Source organism: Drosophila nasuta, chromosome 2R (genome assembly GCF_023558535.2).
Source record: "Drosophila nasuta strain 15112-1781.00 chromosome 2R, ASM2355853v1, whole genome shotgun sequence".
NCBI classification, from domain to species: Eukaryota; Metazoa; Arthropoda; class Insecta; order Diptera; family Drosophilidae; genus Drosophila; species Drosophila nasuta.
Window position 1 is genome coordinate 16,291,696 of NC_083456.1, and position 18,187 is coordinate 16,309,882.

Genomic DNA, 18,187 nt, shown 5'->3' on the forward strand with positions numbered 1-18,187 from the left:
CACTGATCCACAATACAATAACCCAGTTTAAAAGCTACACTCGAAACTTAAGGATACTACCAAGGAAGTTAAAAATAAAGCTGATTTCAAAATAAAATGTAAGTTGCTTAAAATGTAACGTTAAATCCAAATTGAGTAGTAGCACAGGGTGACTTATTTTGATAAATATTGCAGGGGAATTTTTGTATTTAAAGCTGCAGCCACACTGCATTTAATTTCAGACAATTTGTTGAAAAGGTAGGTTGAATTTATTTCACAATAATTTAATAACAAATTGTTTGCGAAGATTATTTTGTTATTAATTTAAGTGAACTATAGTAGTAAGTATACGTGGCTTAGCATTGACGGAATTATTAAAAATTGTCGAAAGTTAGCGTCTGTGCACTTTTACATATAAATGTCTATACAAAAAAAATGGCGTTCCATTGGACTAACCTGTTTTTGCGTTGTAGCAATTCTCTATTCAATTTTCACGGTAATTGATCTTTGCTTTCTTTGTAGCGTAAATTAAAAAATTTATCAAGATGACTGGTCGCGGAAAGGGTGGCAAAGGATTGGGAAAGGGAGGCGCCAAGCGTCATCGTAAGGTTCTGCGTGATAACATCCAGGGTATTACCAAGCCGGCTATTCGCCGTCTGGCTCGTCGTGGTGGCGTCAAACGTATCTCCGGTTTGATCTATGAAGAAACCCGTGGTGTGCTCAAGGCAAGCATTATTTCCTCCTCCATTATGAGATATAATATTAACAAATACATCAATTTTATAGGTGTTTTTGGAAAACGTTATTCGTGATGCCGTTACTTACACTGAGCACGCCAAGCGTAAGACCGTCACTGCTATGGACGTGGTCTACGCCTTGAAGCGTCAAGGACGTACTCTCTACGGTTTTGGAGGTTAAACTGCATCGTCCAATTTGAAAACTAATAAAGTAATTGTGACGCGTATGATTGGAAATAATCGGTATATTTACTATTGTAACACAACGTATTTAATCCTCTCGATCTACTTAATCTTGAATATTTGAGCAACACTTAAGCAGTAGCAATTACAAAATGTATTGACAAACAAACAGAATATTCCATATATTATTATACACATAAATTACTTGTATTGTACTTTGCATAAATTAGAGATCTGCAGACACTTAAAAAAAATCTAAATGCCAATAAATCGTAATATGTAGAAGGCACAAAACACAATAGCAATCTCAACTTACAACGAATGTTTTGCTCATAAGTCGTGGAATTTATTAGATCGGTTACAGATTTAACAAAACCACTTAAATCACATATTTTTTTATTTCTCAATTAACTCTATGTATGTTATGTTGTCCTGAACGAAGATTGTGTGTAAACATTATTTCCATACAATTCAAAGCAATGCATGCCAAATGTCTTTGTTTATAATTGTAATAGGAGGATCTTCTTCAATTACTACTGAAAATTTTGGCCTCAGTCCGGTTAAGCTAATAATGTGCTAACAAACCAAAGAAGTTTGTTTTCGAGAGCTACACTGGGACCATTTAATTTCCAGTTTCAAAACAATCCTGCCTGCTATTGGTTGACTTGGCATTGCCATCAATGATTGCCTTCGTTCTTCTTTTTCTGAATATCTAGATAAACCGAACGTGGCGATATAATGGTCTCCTCTGATTCTTCGCCATCGAGTTGATCCATGGAGGATTCGTTTACGGAGCGTGTGCGCCTCACAAACACTTTCATGGGTGCAGTCGTGTATCCCTGACTCTGAGCCTGACCTTGTGGCATATCTTCGGAATTGTCGCCATCCGAGGCTGAGCTATTCTCCTCTGAACCCTCGGGCATGTCCTCCATGATGGGCATGTAGGAGTCAACTTTCATGTTCATGCCCTGTTTCTCGTTGTTGTAGCTTTCAGCTGCATTCGTGGGCACTTTGGACTTGTGACGCTTTTTGCTCGACGACTTGCTGTTGATCTTACGCTCCAACTCGTCCATGAACTGTGTCATGTGGCTCTGACCCATGGCATTCATGCGTTTCTTGAATTTCTCCTTGTGCTTGCGATTGTTCTCAACTCCGTCGCCAATGCACTCATTGCTGTATTGTGCGTTGTACGATTCCTGCAGCATTTCCTGCTCCATATCCTCGCGCACCTCGCAGCGTATGCGATTATGCTGCTGCGGATTGATCATCGCGCTGTCACCAATGTCCATTTCGAACTGCACATTAGGATTGAGCTTGAACTGTGGAAGAGTTTATAAATGTTGCTTTAATCTTTTGGGATTCGCTACTCACATCGCGTTCGTTGGCAAACTCGTGATCCGATTTAGACTCGCGCTTTTTGGAGTTCTCCTTGGAGTACGTTTCCACGTATTTCATCTCGCTGCGCACCTTGCGGACATGCAGAATCTGGCGTGGCTGTTGCTGAGGCTCACTCGCCATTGCCGTCTCCTCGGTCTCGTCCATCTCAACGAGTTGATGCTGTTGTTGCTGATGCATCTGCCGGCTGAGCTGATTGCGCAGGGTTGTGTTATCGCTACGTGGCGTTGTCTCTGGACTAGTGACAGCGCTGTTGACCAAGTGATTGAATTGCGCTGCCGACGATGGCGAATAGTTCTGAGTGCTGTTTGGGAAAAATGCAGTGAATACGTAAGAGGAGCATAGAGACAGTCCCAGCATAATTACTTTTTGATAAACGATTGCAGCTCATCGCCCTTGACCAGCATGTAACCCTTGGGTATCTTAGCGCCATCAATGAGCTTCTCTTGCTGCTGTGGTTGTGGATGTGGTTGTGGTGAGCAAGGACCTTGAGACAGCAGCTGCTGGTTGAGTTTCTCATTCAGCTTTTCGGCCTTCTTGCGCAAAGTGCGCTCAAAGGACAATTGCTCCTCCAGCGTCTTGGTGTGATTGAGCAGCTGCGAGACTGAATATTTCTGATTCTTGGGCAAGCTCTGCAGTCCATTTACACAGCTGAGATCGTACTGCGGTTCCTTGAGCTTCTCCTCGTCCTCTTTGCCGAGATGATCGCGTATCTGGCGCATCAGGAACTTGCTGATGCCATCGTTGTTGCGTATATTGAACTCGGTGATAGCGTTGTTCAGAGCTAGACACTCGAGTATCAGATTGGCACCACGATCTGTGAGGCCGCAGCTCTCCATCTCCATAGCTGAGGAGCAAGTTTTAAAACTATAATCGTCAATTACACAATTTAAATAAGAAGTTCACTTACTCTGCACCCAGGCATCCTCTTTGAGCACCTCGGCTATGAGACGCAGCCCATCATCGCCCATGATCGGATTGTTGGAGAGTGCAATGTGTCGCAGTCCGGCAATTGAATTCACATCCACGCTGCGATAGCGCAGCGATTTCTCCCAGCCCTCGGAGAAACGCGAAATCTTTTGCATCTGCAGACAAGGAATTTTCATTAACTGATCAAACAAAATCAAAGTCAGCTCACCTTGATCATATCGGCAACGTGCTCGGCGCCCTTTGGACCAAGATTGCATTCGGATAGATTAAATATCTCGATGTGATTCAAGTACTTGACGGTGCTGCAGACAGCGGCGCATCCCTTATCGCCAATGAAGGATTTTTGAAAACTCAACTCCTTGAGGCAATCATTGGAAGCCAGAGCCTAGAGAGCAAGGCAATGGAATGAAATAGTATCTAAGATATTTAAAGTGCTAACTTACCTTTGCAATGCATTCTATATAGCTGTCCTGCAGCGGCAGCGCCTCCAGCTTCAATACAGTTAGATTCTTGTTGCTCTTCACACAGTTGACAATCGCCTCCACGAGACTGTTGAAGATGAAACGTGTGTAGATCACCGGCTTCTGGCGAAAGAGTCGAGCGCGATTTTCAGTGTCAATTGGTAAAACAATATCTAAGCAATAGGCTCATATTAGTTAACCTTTTGAAACTTTCATCATCGTACTCACTATTGCCATTGGAGCGTCGCATGCGCAAGACTAGCGTCTGCAGCACAAGATCATGATGCAGAGCATCGATAATCAGCAGCCATTCACTTACACCCAGCTTATCACCACAGAGATCCAGAGTGGTTGTAGAATTTGCATTGGCGCGTATATTGGGCACTGGTGTTATATTCTTGGCACGACATAGCTCCAGATAACGGAAGTGAAACGAACGACTCTTGCTCGACTTTTTTACCACGGGCGGCAGCGTCACACTCGGCTTCTTTGCCACCGCGATCGTGTCCCGACCACGAATTAGAGGCATTTTCTGTAAAATAAAGTAGATTCGAATATTTATTATAAATATTGACAAATTTCCATGTATTTATTTACGATAAGATGAAGTTACTACGAAAATTGCTCAGCTTAGATGTAAGAAGACTGACGAGAAAACATATGCAAAATGTTAATAATTTTAAAACTACTGTATCTTTATTATATACAAAGAACAATATAATATTAAGTTTTGTTGAAAACTTTGCTATTATTATAATAGAAAAGAAATGAGAAAATTTGCCTTAAAATAGATGAAGATAAAGCAGACACTTTAGACTTTAAAGACTTTAAATCTATTCAATTCGTATTTACGCTAGAGGAAAATCAAAATCCAGCATAGATATATTCTCATTATCTGAACAAAATTTATTTAATTTAAGATTAAATTTAAGAAATACTTTTCTATCTTGGAGATACTCATGTATTTTCGTACTTTGAAGGTACTTTTGTATCTTATAGATAGTTTAAAAATCAAACAAAGTATGTGACAAAATCGTAACAGTTCAGAAATAATGAATGAATAAAGTTCTCTTTCAAAAGATTGTTTCTAAAAAACTAAAATTTAGCAGCTTCAACGATCCATCCGTTAATAACTCTCTTTAACCTTCAGACTGTTTGTATTTCCGTTTACACTCGCATTTCCAAGCGCCAACTCTTCCAGCTCACAAAAGAGAGCTTTCCCGCGTGTTGGCTACACTGTTTGCAAAATGTAAACAAATCAGCTAGTAACTGAATACTGCGCCACTCTTCTCTGCTTCCCTCTTCGCTACTCCAAGCACTGTCGACTACAGACAATGCCAATGCTCACGGCGCTGGAATTCACGCTCCGGTAATTACTCGCGTGCCAGCATTGCATTGCAATCGTTCGTCCACTCGTTGCTGCCGGGGGTTGTCGGTGACAACGACAACAACACGACGATGACGATGGCTCAATCGCCATAGCGCACACCGGCTGAAGCTCGCATTTAAGCCAGGTCCGTTGTCAGTCGTGAAGCGACGTTTGAGGCACACACAACTGCGTTTTCAATGTGCAGACGAAAGTAAAGTGGAGTAAAGAGTAAAGTAACGTCTTTCGTGCGTCGTCTTTTTTCCAAAAGTGCAGTCCAGTGCGGTTCAGTTAACACTTGGAACTTTAACAGAGGGCCAAGAGCGCGGCACGTTCCAAATCCCAGCGTCGTGTTCGGTTTAAAGTGCCATTAAAGTGATCTTCTTTTAATTCTAACCCAAATAACGGCGACAACTCCGAGTTCCGCTTCGTGCATTGCCCAATTCTAGCGACACGTTTTCATTAAGTGAGTGCGAGTGTGTTTCGAGTGTGTGTGAGGTTTTTGACTTCTGCCTAATTACCAGTAACGAGCCGTCTAGTGCACTGAAGCCATCGGAGAACCCTTCTCAAATGTGTCACTGCTAAAAACTAATCGTCAAAGCCGAAGGAAGACCGTCAGCTGGTTGATTTGCCGAATCGTTGTACAGCTGCGGATACTTGATATTCTGCCTAGACTGCAGGCCAAACAAAAGCAGAGGGTAAGTTGCTAAATGACGAGCAAAATTTCGACCCTTCTGAAGTGCAAGCTAAAGGAATGCTAAGGACTGGGGGTATTTGCAGAAGGTCCTTGTTTACCCATCCAAAACCTTAACGCGAATATGCAAGTAATTAGGGTTAGGCTGAAGGCAAAAAGAATGGATAGAACTGCAGTTGAGTGACCCGCAAACTGGAATAGTATTACACATATTACTACATTATGTATACGATATTAATCAGGAAATAATTTAGGGTCATTTAAAACCGAATAGGAGTAAAGCACGTTAACGTTAACATCACTATTTTGTTGTCTATATTTTTGAACCCCCCACTCGTAAATATCAACAAATATATACATATTTTTAGATCAATATTATTGTGAAAGTAATATATCACTTCTTAAGTAGCTTTCATAAAATATTCCTATAACAAAGAAATAAGTTTTTATACAAGCAAAGGCACACATGCTGAGCTTTTCTTCTGGAAGAAATTACATTTGAACAAAGAGAAAATATGCACTACAAAGATAACTCCATAGAAATTAAGTAGCACTCACAGAAAAGATAATAACAAAAAATAATTAAGAGTCATAGGCAAACATACTAGAAAACTGCAAAATAGATATATATTATATTGGCTTCAAATTAAATATTTCACTACGGAGCAACAGTTACAAACAAAGAAGGTCAAGCTGTGTAGCCAAGGACGTGCTTGCTCCTCCAAGACCAACTAACAACAAGTTTGCAAATACTTGAGGCTAGAAAATGAGCTGAACTGTAACGGGCAGATTAGTTTCGACACCAGCAGCTCGTGCAAGTAACGAAGATTCAGTTAGCTATGCTGTCGGCGGCATTTACTTAGGAGATACAGATACAGCACCAACACCAGGCATAGATACAGATACAAATACATCACATATGTATCTCTGTTTGTGTAAAGCGATTACGCACATTACCATGAAAGTGATGCGGATGCGATGCGGGCCCCTTTAGCTCCAGTTGAACTGAACTCTTGGCTATGACTCAAAAATCAAGCTACCGCAACGAAGCTGCATGTTGTACATAGTAGCTTCAAGCTCCCGGTTCCCTCCTCATCCCTTGTTCCCTCAAACTTGCAGCTCTTTTGTTTGTCAGCGACAGCAAAAACAACAATCAACCTTATAACAATTGTTTGCCGCTGCTGCTGGCGTTGAACTTGACTGTCAGCCACGTTTTGGAATCGATGTGCATGACAACAGAAAGGGCCCTAATATGGGGGAGGAAGTGTTCAAATTGGAGTAGTCGAGCCATAAGCTCATTTGTTTGCTCAACCGCTCGCTCAACTCGCAGCTCGCAGTTGGGTCGTGGACCCAACCGGAAACTGAAGGCAACATTGGTCACAAAGACAACTTCAATTTCAGCTCTAACGCCTCAGCCGTAAGCCGGGTTTAGCATATTTTTAATTAAGTGAATTTAAGTGCCTCCATGTGAACTCCACTCCCAAGACGATGCAAAGCCAAGACTTTGGCTGCAATTGGAGGGAATGAAAACTTGCAGCATTGGCAGGCACAAATTTTATTGTTTATTTGGATTTCCGTGGCATTTTTATCGTGTTGTTGTGGTTACCTGCAAAACCGCACAATCGAAATGTATCTGTAAGATACATAAATTGCGCTGCTGCCAATTGTTGAAATACTTTATGCAAAATTTCACTTTTGACAGCAGTTTTGATCGGAGTTGAAGTCGAGGAGAGTCGCAAGTCGTCGCTCTGGAGAGTTTGGGGTCAGAACATGCCAAGCGTGAATATTTGGCCAAAAGTTGAAGGTCCGTCTGCGACTTTTGGCTAAGAGCAAAAACTTCATCCATGTCACGCGTTTCCTACGCAGCTTTTACTAATATTCGTTGTAGAGTACTACAGAGGAAAAGCGACATCGTCATGGTTTCTGACTTGGAGCCATTTCCTTTGCTTGTCGCTTACATAAATTAAGGGAAATGTGTGTAAGCCAAAACGCTTGACTTCGGGTATAACTTATTAATTTGTTTTAATTCAGTAAGTTTGCAGTTTTCGCCTTGTGGAAAATTGCCTACATGTTATATATTATAACTGGCAAAAGAGAGTGAGAGATTCGAGCCACAAATTGAGGCAATAAGTGTCAAAAATATGACTAAACTAAGCTAATTTAGACAAAAACGATGATACCGTTTACAGTTATTTGTATGAATTACAAAAGCAACAAAGATAGCTAATATTTCTTTAAAGGACTTATCTATCTAAAAGATACATTTTCATTAAGGTGATTCTGCTTAATGAATTTCGTTTTCTGGCTTGTTTCACTTCTTCCAAGATATTCTACTTATTATGACATTATTTTTAATGGAATTCACTTAAATTTCGGGAACTTTCTATAGCGCTTAAAGCTGTCAACAGCGCATAAAGAACTTTTTTTTTGTATAATTGAAATTAAAGTGAAACTTGTAAGCAGTGGCTATAGAAGAATACTATAATGAACATATATATAAAGACAACTGACATATGTTTAGCTGATAAATCACAGATATATACTCAACATAGCGACCGTAGTCTATATAACTTTCATATAGAATGTGTCGATATCATTAAGATTGATAACCCAAATTACTAGCATTTTTACGTTAGCTGTTATTAAAAGTACTCAAATCGCAGTGAAAATCATTGCAGCATGAAATTATAAATAAACACACAAGCCTTGCCTGCCCCTTCACCCTTCTCCTCCTCTCATTCATCATTCGATGTGGCTTTTAATGGTGAAGAGCAACTGACCAAACAACCCAATTGCCGAGCGTTACACAAAAGCGTTGACCATAAATACATAATTACCGCAAGAGGCAGCCACTCTGAGAAGAGCATCTGAATAAACGCTAAATACTAATATCAAAATAATAAAAAAGAAAATGTTGCATGTGGCATGTGGCTCCGGCTGCTTGCCGTTGAAAGCGAAATCCGCAGCTCCAGACGCAAATGGAATTATGATCTGTAGCTGATGTGGCTCGAGGCCGCGCTTAAAATAACGTTTGGGAAATTCATAAACGACCTTGTCTATGATTTTTCAACACAGCATAAATACGAGTACTCGAATAGGCCGCGCCTGCCACAAGAGGTTGATGCAACACGCAAATGGTAATGAACTGCCGTCGTTTGCTGTCAACTCGAATCTGTATCTGCAATTGCAACTCGCCTTCGACTGTTATACAAATCAATTGGCGGGGAGAAACGTTAACGAGCGCTGTGCTCACAAATTGCTGGAAAATAGAAATTACAATATTTTGCAATTGTGAAATCAATGAACTATCCACCCGGGTAGATGGACCTGCCACTTGCTGCTCGCTACTTGCCACTTGTTGTTACGCTTTTAATGAGCAAACAAAACTCGGAGATAAAGTCAACACTCGAGACAATGGCAAACTCTTGCGTTAATAAGCCCACAGACAGGTAATGATACCAGCTCAACTCAACTCTGCATTTGTATCTGATGGCTGCGCTTTGAAATACATTTTCACACGCATTTCAATTACAAACTGCAGTGGCTTTGAAATCCCCACGCTCTTATCTTGACGAAATATATGAATTGCGAATTAACTAAAAATATAACAAACAAACAAAGAAACTTTTCTACATTTGTCAGCGGCCAAAACTAAAAAGAATTCATTTCCAATCAGCGTCAGATCTAATATTGGATTAATAACCACATCAACTTAAGCAGAAATTAACTAAACGTAACGCTCGTTAAACTTTCAGCAAATAAAATTTCATCTGCCGGAATTCCGCACAGATGAAAGAAATTATTTGTAAAGGTTTCGTTAATTTGCACATAAAACTTTCCCAAAAAAAGAGCAGAACGTGCAATCAGCCACATCGGATAATGCCACAACCCTATGTTGTATATGTAACTGGTACCATTAAGAAACGTTTGTCCGACTTTTACCATTCTGGACTTTACGATGTCGCAACAGCAACAGCACTAGAACTAGAACCATAACCAACAAAGCAGTTAGCTCTACAGAGGTCTAGTTGTTAAATAGGTAGTTGAGTTTATGAGGGGTATTATGATTTTTCCAAGAAAGACGACCAAGATCATTACCAGAAAATTATCTTAATTGAATATCAACATAATTCTAAAAGGGTAAAGATAATTGATGTAAAGCAGATGTAGAAAACTATTCAAAATTAAAAACAAATATAATTTGTAGCTACTACGTATTCACTTAACTAGGGTATCTGACAGTCGCTACCTCCTCTCTCTTCCTCTCGTTTAATGCCAGTTCTATGTTGTTTTTACTCGCACTCATTTGTAAATTTTATTAGGTTGCCGTACTTGGGATTTCTCAAGCGAAACTGTTTTAAGGTCATAAGGCACAAGATCGTACACATGACTCGCTAAATATTTGGACACATTTTAATGACATTGGGGCTTGGAAGGCAGCCAACTAAAATGGGTTAACTCCACATACGAGTTGTAACACACAGTTTTGTCTATTTTCTAGGTGCCTGGCCATGTGCTACGAGTAACGAGTCGACAACAGTTGTCTTCATCAACATCACCATCGTCACAAATGCACAACGAATTCGAGAAACAGTCCAAATCCGACCACAAAGTGATCGCCAGCATGGGCTACAAGAAGGTGCGCTTAAAAGGGATCGCGCTCATCGTACTCACAACCTTTGTGTTAAGTGTATCCTCGAATCGTCCCCCGCGTTTTGCCATCGATGGACAGTCGGAGATTGTTCTCCGTTTGAAAGAAAGTCCCGAGACGCAGGTGGGAAGTCACATATACACATTAAAGGGCTACGATCCCGACAACGATCCGCTGACTTTTGGGAAGCGGAATTCACATGACAGCGAAATAATTCGCATTGAGAATACAGGCGGAAACGAGGCGAAAGTGTTTCTGGCCAAAGAGCTGGATCGTGAGACACAGGACGAGTATGCGATAGTGCTCACACTCACTGACAGTCACTACAGCGATCATAATTATGTGACGCAGAGCTTCCTGCTGCTCGTCGAGGATATCAACGACAATGCACCCATCTTCCTGCCTTATCAAAATGCCATCGAAATACCAGAGGGCAGTGCACCGGGTGTTATTAGCACTCTGGAAGCCACCGATGCCGACGAGGGTGCCTACGGTCAGGTGGTTTACTATCTGCAGGAGCTGGACGGGGATAATGATGTCTTTAGCATAGCCACGCATCAGGGCAAAGGCGTCTTGCGACTGCAGCGGCAATTGGACTATGAAACGAAGAGTTTATATCAGCTGCGTGTGCTGGCCATTGATCGGGCGAATCAGGGGCCCATCAACACGGGAACTGCGGCGATTTTAGTCAAGGTCAAGGACATTGAGGATCAGCCGCCTGAGTTTGTCGAGGTTCAAGCAGTGGCACGCATTGCCGAGGACTCACCGGTTGGCACAAAAGTGTTGCGAGTGCGCGCAATTGACGGAGATAGGGGCATCAACAATCCGATTGCGTATGCGCTAGATGGCAACGATCTTTTCGATATTGATAGTCACACGGGAGTCGTTTACACCTTGACGGTACTGGATCGTGAGGAGGAAAGCGATCATGTGAATGGTGCTCACATATTGAGGATTACTGCTACAGAACTGTCCAAATCGCCAGAGGCAGCACAACAAGTTCCTTCGACGGTGCGCACAGAGGTGACGATCATTGTGACCGATGTCAATGATGAGATCCCCACTTTTGGGGAGCTGCTCTATCGCTGCGAGGTCAATGAGAATGCGCAGACGAATACACCGCTGAATTTTCTCGATGCCGAGGTGCAGAACGTTGTTTTCGATCACGATGAGGGTAAGAATGGCACATTTCGGTTGTTTCTCGATCCGCCGAATGATCTGTTTGAGATTGTGCCCGAGCTGGCAGTGAATGAGGCCAACTTTATGCTGCGTGTGAGAAACTCCAAGTCGCTAGATTTTGAGCAGTTTGTCGAGATCAATTTCACGATATTTGCACGCGAGATCGATGAACCAAGTCGCTGGAGGTAAGTAAAATTTCTATAAATTCCCCATGTTTTTAAGTGTAATTTTAATAATTTATTTTGCAGTTCGGCGCACGTGCAAATCTTTATACGCGATCAGAACGACAACTTTCCCGAGTTCACACAATCGATCTACAATGCTGGCGTGCCCGAGAACAGCGAGCAGGGCACGATCATAGCTAAGGTAGAAGCGGTGGATGTGGATTCCGGAGATTTTGGCAGCATGGGCATACGCTATACGAATCTACGTGGCGGCATCGCGCACTTGTAAGCAACGCTTTGATCCTTATCACGAATTTACTTTCATAAAATAAATGTTTCAGATTAAATCTGAATTCCATAACGGGCGTAATTTCCATCAAGACATCAGGCAGCGCAGCGTTCGATCGGGAAATCATTTCGCGACATTATCTGACCGTCGAGGCCATTGATAATGTGGGTCAGGGCAATCGGAATACGGCGCAGATAATTGTGGATATTCAGGATGTTAACGACAATGCGCCCACCTTTCTGCAGCGACAGTACGAAGCCAAGTTGCTGGAAAACAAAGCCGAATTTGAAACACCACTCCAAGTGGAGGCTCGCGATCTAGATCTGAATGGTACCGAGAACAGTCAGATCACCTACGAGATTGTCGAGGGTTTGTATCGCACGAATTTCACCATCGATCCGGAGAGCGGGTTGCTGCGTCCGCTGCATCACTTTGACTACGAGGAGCTGGTGGACAGCAACCGGCGTCATGTGCGTCAGGCCAATGCGGATATGCGAGAGATTGAGTTGCTCATACGTGCAAGGGACTCGGGTATTCCCATGCTGTCAACCGTGGTGCCTGTGCTTATCTATGTGCAGGATGTTAACGATAATCCGCCCATCTTCCAGAAGAGTTTCTATAGCAAAACGGTGCCCGAAGACTTGCCCGGTGGCAGCTCTGTGCTGCAAGTGCTGGCTATCGATCGCGATGGTTCTTCGCCCAACAATGCGATCGTTTATCGCATACAGCAGGGCGCCAGCGACAAATTCATTATCAACTCGGAAACGGGCGTCATCTATGTGGCCAAGGGTGCTAATCTTGATCCCGATCTAACGGAGAGCAAGCGCTTGCTTTACACGCTGAATGTGGTAAGTTTATTCATATTTAGTTCGCTCCCACACATCTTTAAATCCTGCTTTATTTTGTAGATTGCGCTGGACGGTGGCTTGGGCAGCTCACAACTAATGAACACGGCGACAGTTAACATCAGCATCAAAGATGTGAACAATAAACCTCCTTTGTTAGGCGAGCTGCCTGCACTAAGAATCGTGGAGAACACACCCGTGGGTACCTTGGTATATCAGCTGCAAGCGACAGATCCCGACCAGAATCCCATACTGCGCTACAAGCTAAATGCGGCGCTGTCCGAGGCACGCAACGAGGAAGGCGGTTTGGTGAAAATCAGCGAGTACGATTATCTGGGCGCTTTTGAACTGGATGCAATACAAGGACAACTCAGAGTCATCAAGCTGCTGGATCGCGAGAAAGTGGAGCACATCAAGCTGGCCATTACCGTGGAGGATTTGGCCGCAGCCAAAGGCAGGCAAATAGTGGAGGGTAAGTTGAGCTATTTAAAGTATGAAACACTAGCTTACTAAACTACTCTTCTTCAGCTTTCTTAAGCATTCAGGTACAGGATGAGAATGACAACAATCCCAAGTTTAGGCAGCCCTTCTATCGACATTCCATCACCGAGAACAGCATCAATGGCGTCATGATTGCCAATGTTTTGGCCTATGATGTGGACAAAAATCGTACCATTTCCTATGCCTTGGAAGGCAATCCCGCTTACAGAAATCTCATACACCTGGATGGTCAAACTGGCGCCATTGTGGTGGCCAACAAGATCGATCACGAGCAGCATCAGTGGCTCAACTTTAGTGTGCGTGCCACAGACTCTGGGTTGCCCCCACGTTCCACTCTAGTCGATGTCTATGTTACTGTGTTGGATGAGAACGACAACAACCCATACTTTATTGGAGGCAGCAAAAATTACACGATCAGCGAGAGTGCAGAGCCTGGGACCAGAGTCGCCACCGTACAGGCAGCTGACGCTGACTCTGGCGACTTTGGCAAGATCACGTTTCTCATGGATCGCATCAGTTCGCAGGGCAAATTTACTATCGATGCTGACACGGGGGTCTTAACTGTGGCCGACAAGCTCGATCGAGAGACCAAGAACTCGTATAATCTGGTCATCGAGGCGTGGGATAACTATCAGTTTGGTTTCCTAGCGGGCGAGAGTCGTAATGCTTTCAAGCAAGTGTTGTAAGTAAAGAGAGAAATTATTATAATTACTGAAACTAATCTAATTGTATACTTCTGCTTTTAGCATCACCATATTGGATGAGAATGATAATGCACCGGAGATTAGCTTGCCTACGAGCTGTGTGCTTATCACAGAGTATCACGAGCTGCACGAGAGCATTGCCAGCATTGTGGGCAAGGATGCGGATGATGCTACCACGCCAAATGGCCGCCTCGAAATGTCAATTAGCCAAGGCAACCGAGAAGGCAAGCGGAATAAATATTAATGAAATAAAAAATTCCCATTATTAAAGCTCACTTTTTATTGCTTAGGTCTCTTTGAGCTGCGTCAGCTGGATCCCTGGAATGCCCAAGTCTATGCCAGTCGCTCACTGCGCAACAAGTTCGGAAACTATAGTCTGACCATCACCACAAAGGACCTGGGAGTTCCCCCCAACATAGTTCACAATGCTCTCGACATATGTGTGGCGGACTTTAATGATCATGCACCGGTCTTTGTGCGTCCCTTGCACAATACCACAGTCCGTGTGCCAGAGAATGCCACAGTGGGTAGCCTGATACTCCAAGCGTATGCCAGTGATGCGGACATGGGTCAGAATGCTCTGGTGCGCTATCGCCTTAAACCTGATCCGCTAGGCAGCTATAAGCTTTTCGACATGAATGCAAACACCGGGGAATTGTTGCTTAGAGAGCCGCTGAATCGGGACAAGCAAAAGATCCACGAGATACGCATCGAGGCCTACGATCAAGGGTTGCCAACATCGCTCAGTACCGATCTCGATCTGATCATCTACATCCGCAATGTGAACGACTACGAGCCACAGTTTATTGTTAACGAGCTAACGGTCAACTTTACGGAGCATACGGATCCCGGGTCGGAAAGAATTAAACTACCCGATACCATAGACAAGGATGAAATGGATCTGGATGATCCAAATGAGGCGCCTAGTCAAGTGTGCTACTTTATACTTCACGGCAACGAAGACGGTTATTTCCATCTCGATCCCGAGACGCACGTGCTCACCGTGGAGCGTCAATTGGATCGGGAACTGACTGCCAATTTTACTCTTTATGTGAAGGCCACAGAAAACTGTGCGAATGGCACGCTTCCAGAGTTGGACATGTTAAACAGCCCTGAATTGGGTTATCAACAGGCGCCAAAGATCAACTACGATCGCTTTAAGCACTCGCGACAACTGCGCGTAATCAATGTGGAATATGAAATGTCCACATCATCCGCAGAGCCGGATCTTGTTTCTTACGAAAACTACAGCGAAGAGGAGAGATTAGCACAGCCAGAGCAGCCGCTTAAGCTGGACAGCACCGTTGTTATAGTTCAGGTGCGAGTACTGGACATCAACGATAATCCGCCACGTTTCCGATCGAAAATCTTCACAGGCGGCATCACAACAAATGCGGACTTTGGTCAGCGATTCATGAGCGTCGAAGCCACAGACCCGGATGAGGGTGCCAATTCAAAGATCACTTATTATCAGGTGGGAGACATAAGGCAAACGCTGTCTGAGGGACTAGAGAATGTGCGCAAAGCGCCGTTTCTAATCGATCGGGATACGGGTGAAGTGCAGCTCAACTTTGATCCCCAGAAAGGAATGAAGGGTTACTTTGATTTTATGGTGCTGGCTAACGATTCGTTAGGAATGCGTGATGTAGCACATGTCTTTATATATTTGCTGCGAGAGGATCAAAAGGTGCGCTTCGTCTTTCGCCTACAGCCGGATGAGCTGAGAGCGAGAATTGACACATTCAGAGAGTGAGTTCCTTTGAATATTTTCCAGACATACCTCTAAATTATATCCTATTTTCCATGCAGCACGCTGGGCAACATCACAGAGTCCATTGTGAATATTGACGAAATCAAGGTGCATGTGAATAAAGATGGTTCAGTAGATAAAACAAAAACAGATTTATATATGCATCTAGTCGAGCGCGAGGACAATTCTATCTACGAGGTATCCGAGGTGCTCAAGCTAATAGACACGCACATCGAGAGCCTGGACGAGCTGTTCAAAGATCTCAATGTGCTGGACACGCAACCTGCCGAGGCGCAGCTGCTTACCGCTGGTCCAGTCAAGGGTGCCATGTTCGTCTGGCTGATCTTTACGAATCTATTTATGGCATCCTTGCTGGTTGTCACTTTGGCGCTGTGCGCCTCTCAACGCAAAGGTTACAAACGGCAATTGCGAGCTGCCAAAGTCAACATCTTTCGTAAGTCATAAATTCACTCTACTGCGAATAGAATACTAGAATATAATTTGTGATTTTTAGGTGGTCACTCATCGATGTCTATGCAGAATCCTCATGAACCTGCCACTCGTGTGCCCAACACCAATAAGCACAGCGTGCAGGGCTCCAATCCCATTTGGCTGAAGGGCTACGAGAACGAATGGTTCAAAACCGAAGAGACTCTGAGGTAGGTCCAACTCAATTATTATAAAATTACATCTGCTCAATGTTTCAACATTTCTATCAACAGCGTTGGCGGTCAGGACTCTTTGGATGACAATTTCCTAGCAGTTGGCACTCAGGATATGCACGAAACGCTTAAGGGCACCGCTAAGCTCTTTAACAACACTAATGATCTGAATCGGCATTTCAATCTGTACAATCAAATCGATAAGCTAACGAATAATGCTCAAATCCTGGCGCGAAAACTCGAGACAACCGAGTTATAGCATCCAGAGTACTCAACAGTCTATTTATTGTACTACTTAGTCCTAGTTGCTACTACAATTAAGTCTAACTTAAGCGTGATCCATGTAAATAAATGAGAAAAAACAAAATGAGCAAGCAATTTTGCAAACTTACTGTGTTCATTGTCTTGCTTTAAAATGATGTTGATAATGATTATGAGTTGGTGTTATAAATCCGTTGAATATACCACAATCTTCGACTCGCACAAATTTTCAAGATATAAAATATAAATATACATGTACAGCTGAGAAAAGATGGGAGGATTAAAGATGAGCAGCATCAGAATGCTAACGAATGCTTACCACTTCCGTGTAAACACTTGAATTGGCCAGAAAAAGTATTGGGATTAAATGAATTTGTTGAATTACGAGTTTTTTATAGGACAGACATCTGTAGACAATAGCTCTAGCCTACTTCGGCCCAATGTAGAAATCCGTCGGCTCACTATTTTCTAACTTTTTCGTGGATGTTGTATTTGGATGTGTTTCTTAGAGGTTTAGGCCAATTGGCCGAGTGTTCTGACCTGTAATGCTGTAATGCAGGTTTGCTGTGTGTAGTTAAGATCAACAATAATTTGATGTGCAATGCCAGAAATTTGTAATTGTTTGACCACAGCGCAGGAACAAAGAATAACCCAACGTAACTTGCAATGATTTTTTTTGAATGGAGATTGATTGCTTTAATGCAGGTTTTATGATTTTTTGAACGCGAGTCGGGTCGGTGTTTAGAGTTGGGGAACTGATATGTTCTCGGAAAATTGTGTTGCTTAATTTCGATTGTCTGGTCTGCTCGCTCTGACAGCGCACACAAAACACTCAGCTTGCCCAGATGCCAAGTGCCAGATGTCTCTGAAAATTCAACTCCTTGAAATGTCAAAATCAATTTTGGTTTTTTTTTTTCGTTTTTCTTTTCTTTTTTTTTTGCTTTTTTTTTTGGTTTTACTAAAAAATATTCGTGTTGTATTTTTTTTTTTTGCAGTTGCCATAAAATCAATCAATCAATTATTATTGTAAATTGTTTTAGCTGTATTTGTTGTTCTTTCTTTTCTTTTTTATTCTGTTCTTATATTCATAATATACTTTTTTCGTTTTTGTTTTAGTTCTTTTCGTTTATAATAATTACACAAATTAGATCACAAAAATGCATGTAAATTACAGAAAAAAAAATTAAAAATGAAATGTTCCTCATACCGAAAAACAAATTCAACAACTTTTGAACCAATTTCGTTTCTTTTGGCAGAGTTGAAAAATGGAGGTGGAACTGTTTTTTGGGTCTGCTATTTCTCTGGGTCGCTTATCAAATATATATATTTATATGTAATATATATGTATATGTATATGTATATAAGTGTATAAAAAAGGATCATTTGAATACAAATCGTGCACAACAAATGATAGTGTGTGTGTGTAAAAAGAATAC

At 42.4% G+C, this 18,187-nt stretch overlaps 3 protein-coding genes across 3 annotated transcripts; 2 read left to right on the top strand and 1 right to left on the bottom strand.

The window, feature by feature from the left end:
- Positions 1 to 216: 216 nt before the first annotated feature.
- On the top strand, positions 217 to 1,217 carry LOC132787211 (histone H4). Its single transcript, XM_060794136.1, has 3 exons — positions 217 to 237; positions 502 to 704; positions 766 to 1,217. The coding sequence occupies exons 2-3, from the start codon at positions 525 to 527 to the stop codon at positions 895 to 897; spliced, it is 312 nt and encodes a 103-aa protein (XP_060650119.1). The 5' UTR covers positions 217 to 237; positions 502 to 524; the 3' UTR covers positions 898 to 1,217.
- Positions 782 to 17,586, bottom strand: LOC132787202 (protein Cep78 homolog). The gene is made up of 9 exons (XM_060794127.1): positions 17,071 to 17,586; positions 16,883 to 17,012; positions 3,914 to 4,217; positions 3,668 to 3,858; positions 3,433 to 3,609; positions 3,205 to 3,379; positions 2,661 to 3,141; positions 2,271 to 2,598; positions 782 to 2,218 (listed from the first exon to the last, which is right to left on the bottom strand). The coding sequence occupies exons 2-9, from the start codon at positions 16,889 to 16,891 to the stop codon at positions 1,577 to 1,579; spliced, it is 2,307 nt and encodes a 768-aa protein (XP_060650110.1). The 5' UTR covers positions 16,892 to 17,012; positions 17,071 to 17,586; the 3' UTR covers positions 782 to 1,576.
- LOC132787212 (cadherin-23) lies at positions 5,189 to 16,858 on the top strand. The gene is made up of 11 exons (XM_060794137.1): positions 5,189 to 5,749; positions 10,247 to 11,760; positions 11,824 to 12,024; positions 12,081 to 12,876; positions 12,937 to 13,345; positions 13,402 to 14,056; positions 14,121 to 14,302; positions 14,369 to 15,827; positions 15,888 to 16,282; positions 16,343 to 16,487; positions 16,551 to 16,858. The coding sequence occupies exons 2-11, from the start codon at positions 10,316 to 10,318 to the stop codon at positions 16,747 to 16,749; spliced, it is 5,886 nt and encodes a 1,961-aa protein (XP_060650120.1). The 5' UTR covers positions 5,189 to 5,749; positions 10,247 to 10,315; the 3' UTR covers positions 16,750 to 16,858.
- Positions 17,587 to 18,187: the final 601 nt, after the last annotated feature.

Excerpts from the sequence above, each read along its gene's own strand:
- LOC132787211 (XM_060794136.1), top strand. The coding sequence starts at position 525 with ATGACTGGTCGCGGAAAGGGTGGCAAAGGATTGGGAAAGGGAGGCGCC. Across the intron at positions 705-765 it reads AAACCCGTGGTGTGCTCAAG|GTGTTTTTGGAAAACGTTAT; the intron begins GCAAGCATTATT and ends TCAATTTTATAG.
- LOC132787202 (XM_060794127.1), bottom strand. Across the intron at positions 3,610-3,667 it reads ATATAGAATGCATTGCAAAG|GCTCTGGCTTCCAATGATTG; the intron begins GTAAGTTAGCAC and ends CTTGCTCTCTAG. Across the intron at positions 3,142-3,204 it reads AGAGGATGCCTGGGTGCAGA|CTATGGAGATGGAGAGCTGC; the intron begins GTAAGTGAACTT and ends CTTGCTCCTCAG.
- LOC132787212 (XM_060794137.1), top strand. The coding sequence starts at position 10,316 with ATGCACAACGAATTCGAGAAACAGTCCAAATCCGACCACAAAGTGATC. Across the intron at positions 11,761-11,823 it reads GATGAACCAAGTCGCTGGAG|TTCGGCGCACGTGCAAATCT; the intron begins GTAAGTAAAATT and ends TTTATTTTGCAG. Across the intron at positions 15,828-15,887 it reads AGAATTGACACATTCAGAGA|CACGCTGGGCAACATCACAG; the intron begins GTGAGTTCCTTT and ends TTTTCCATGCAG.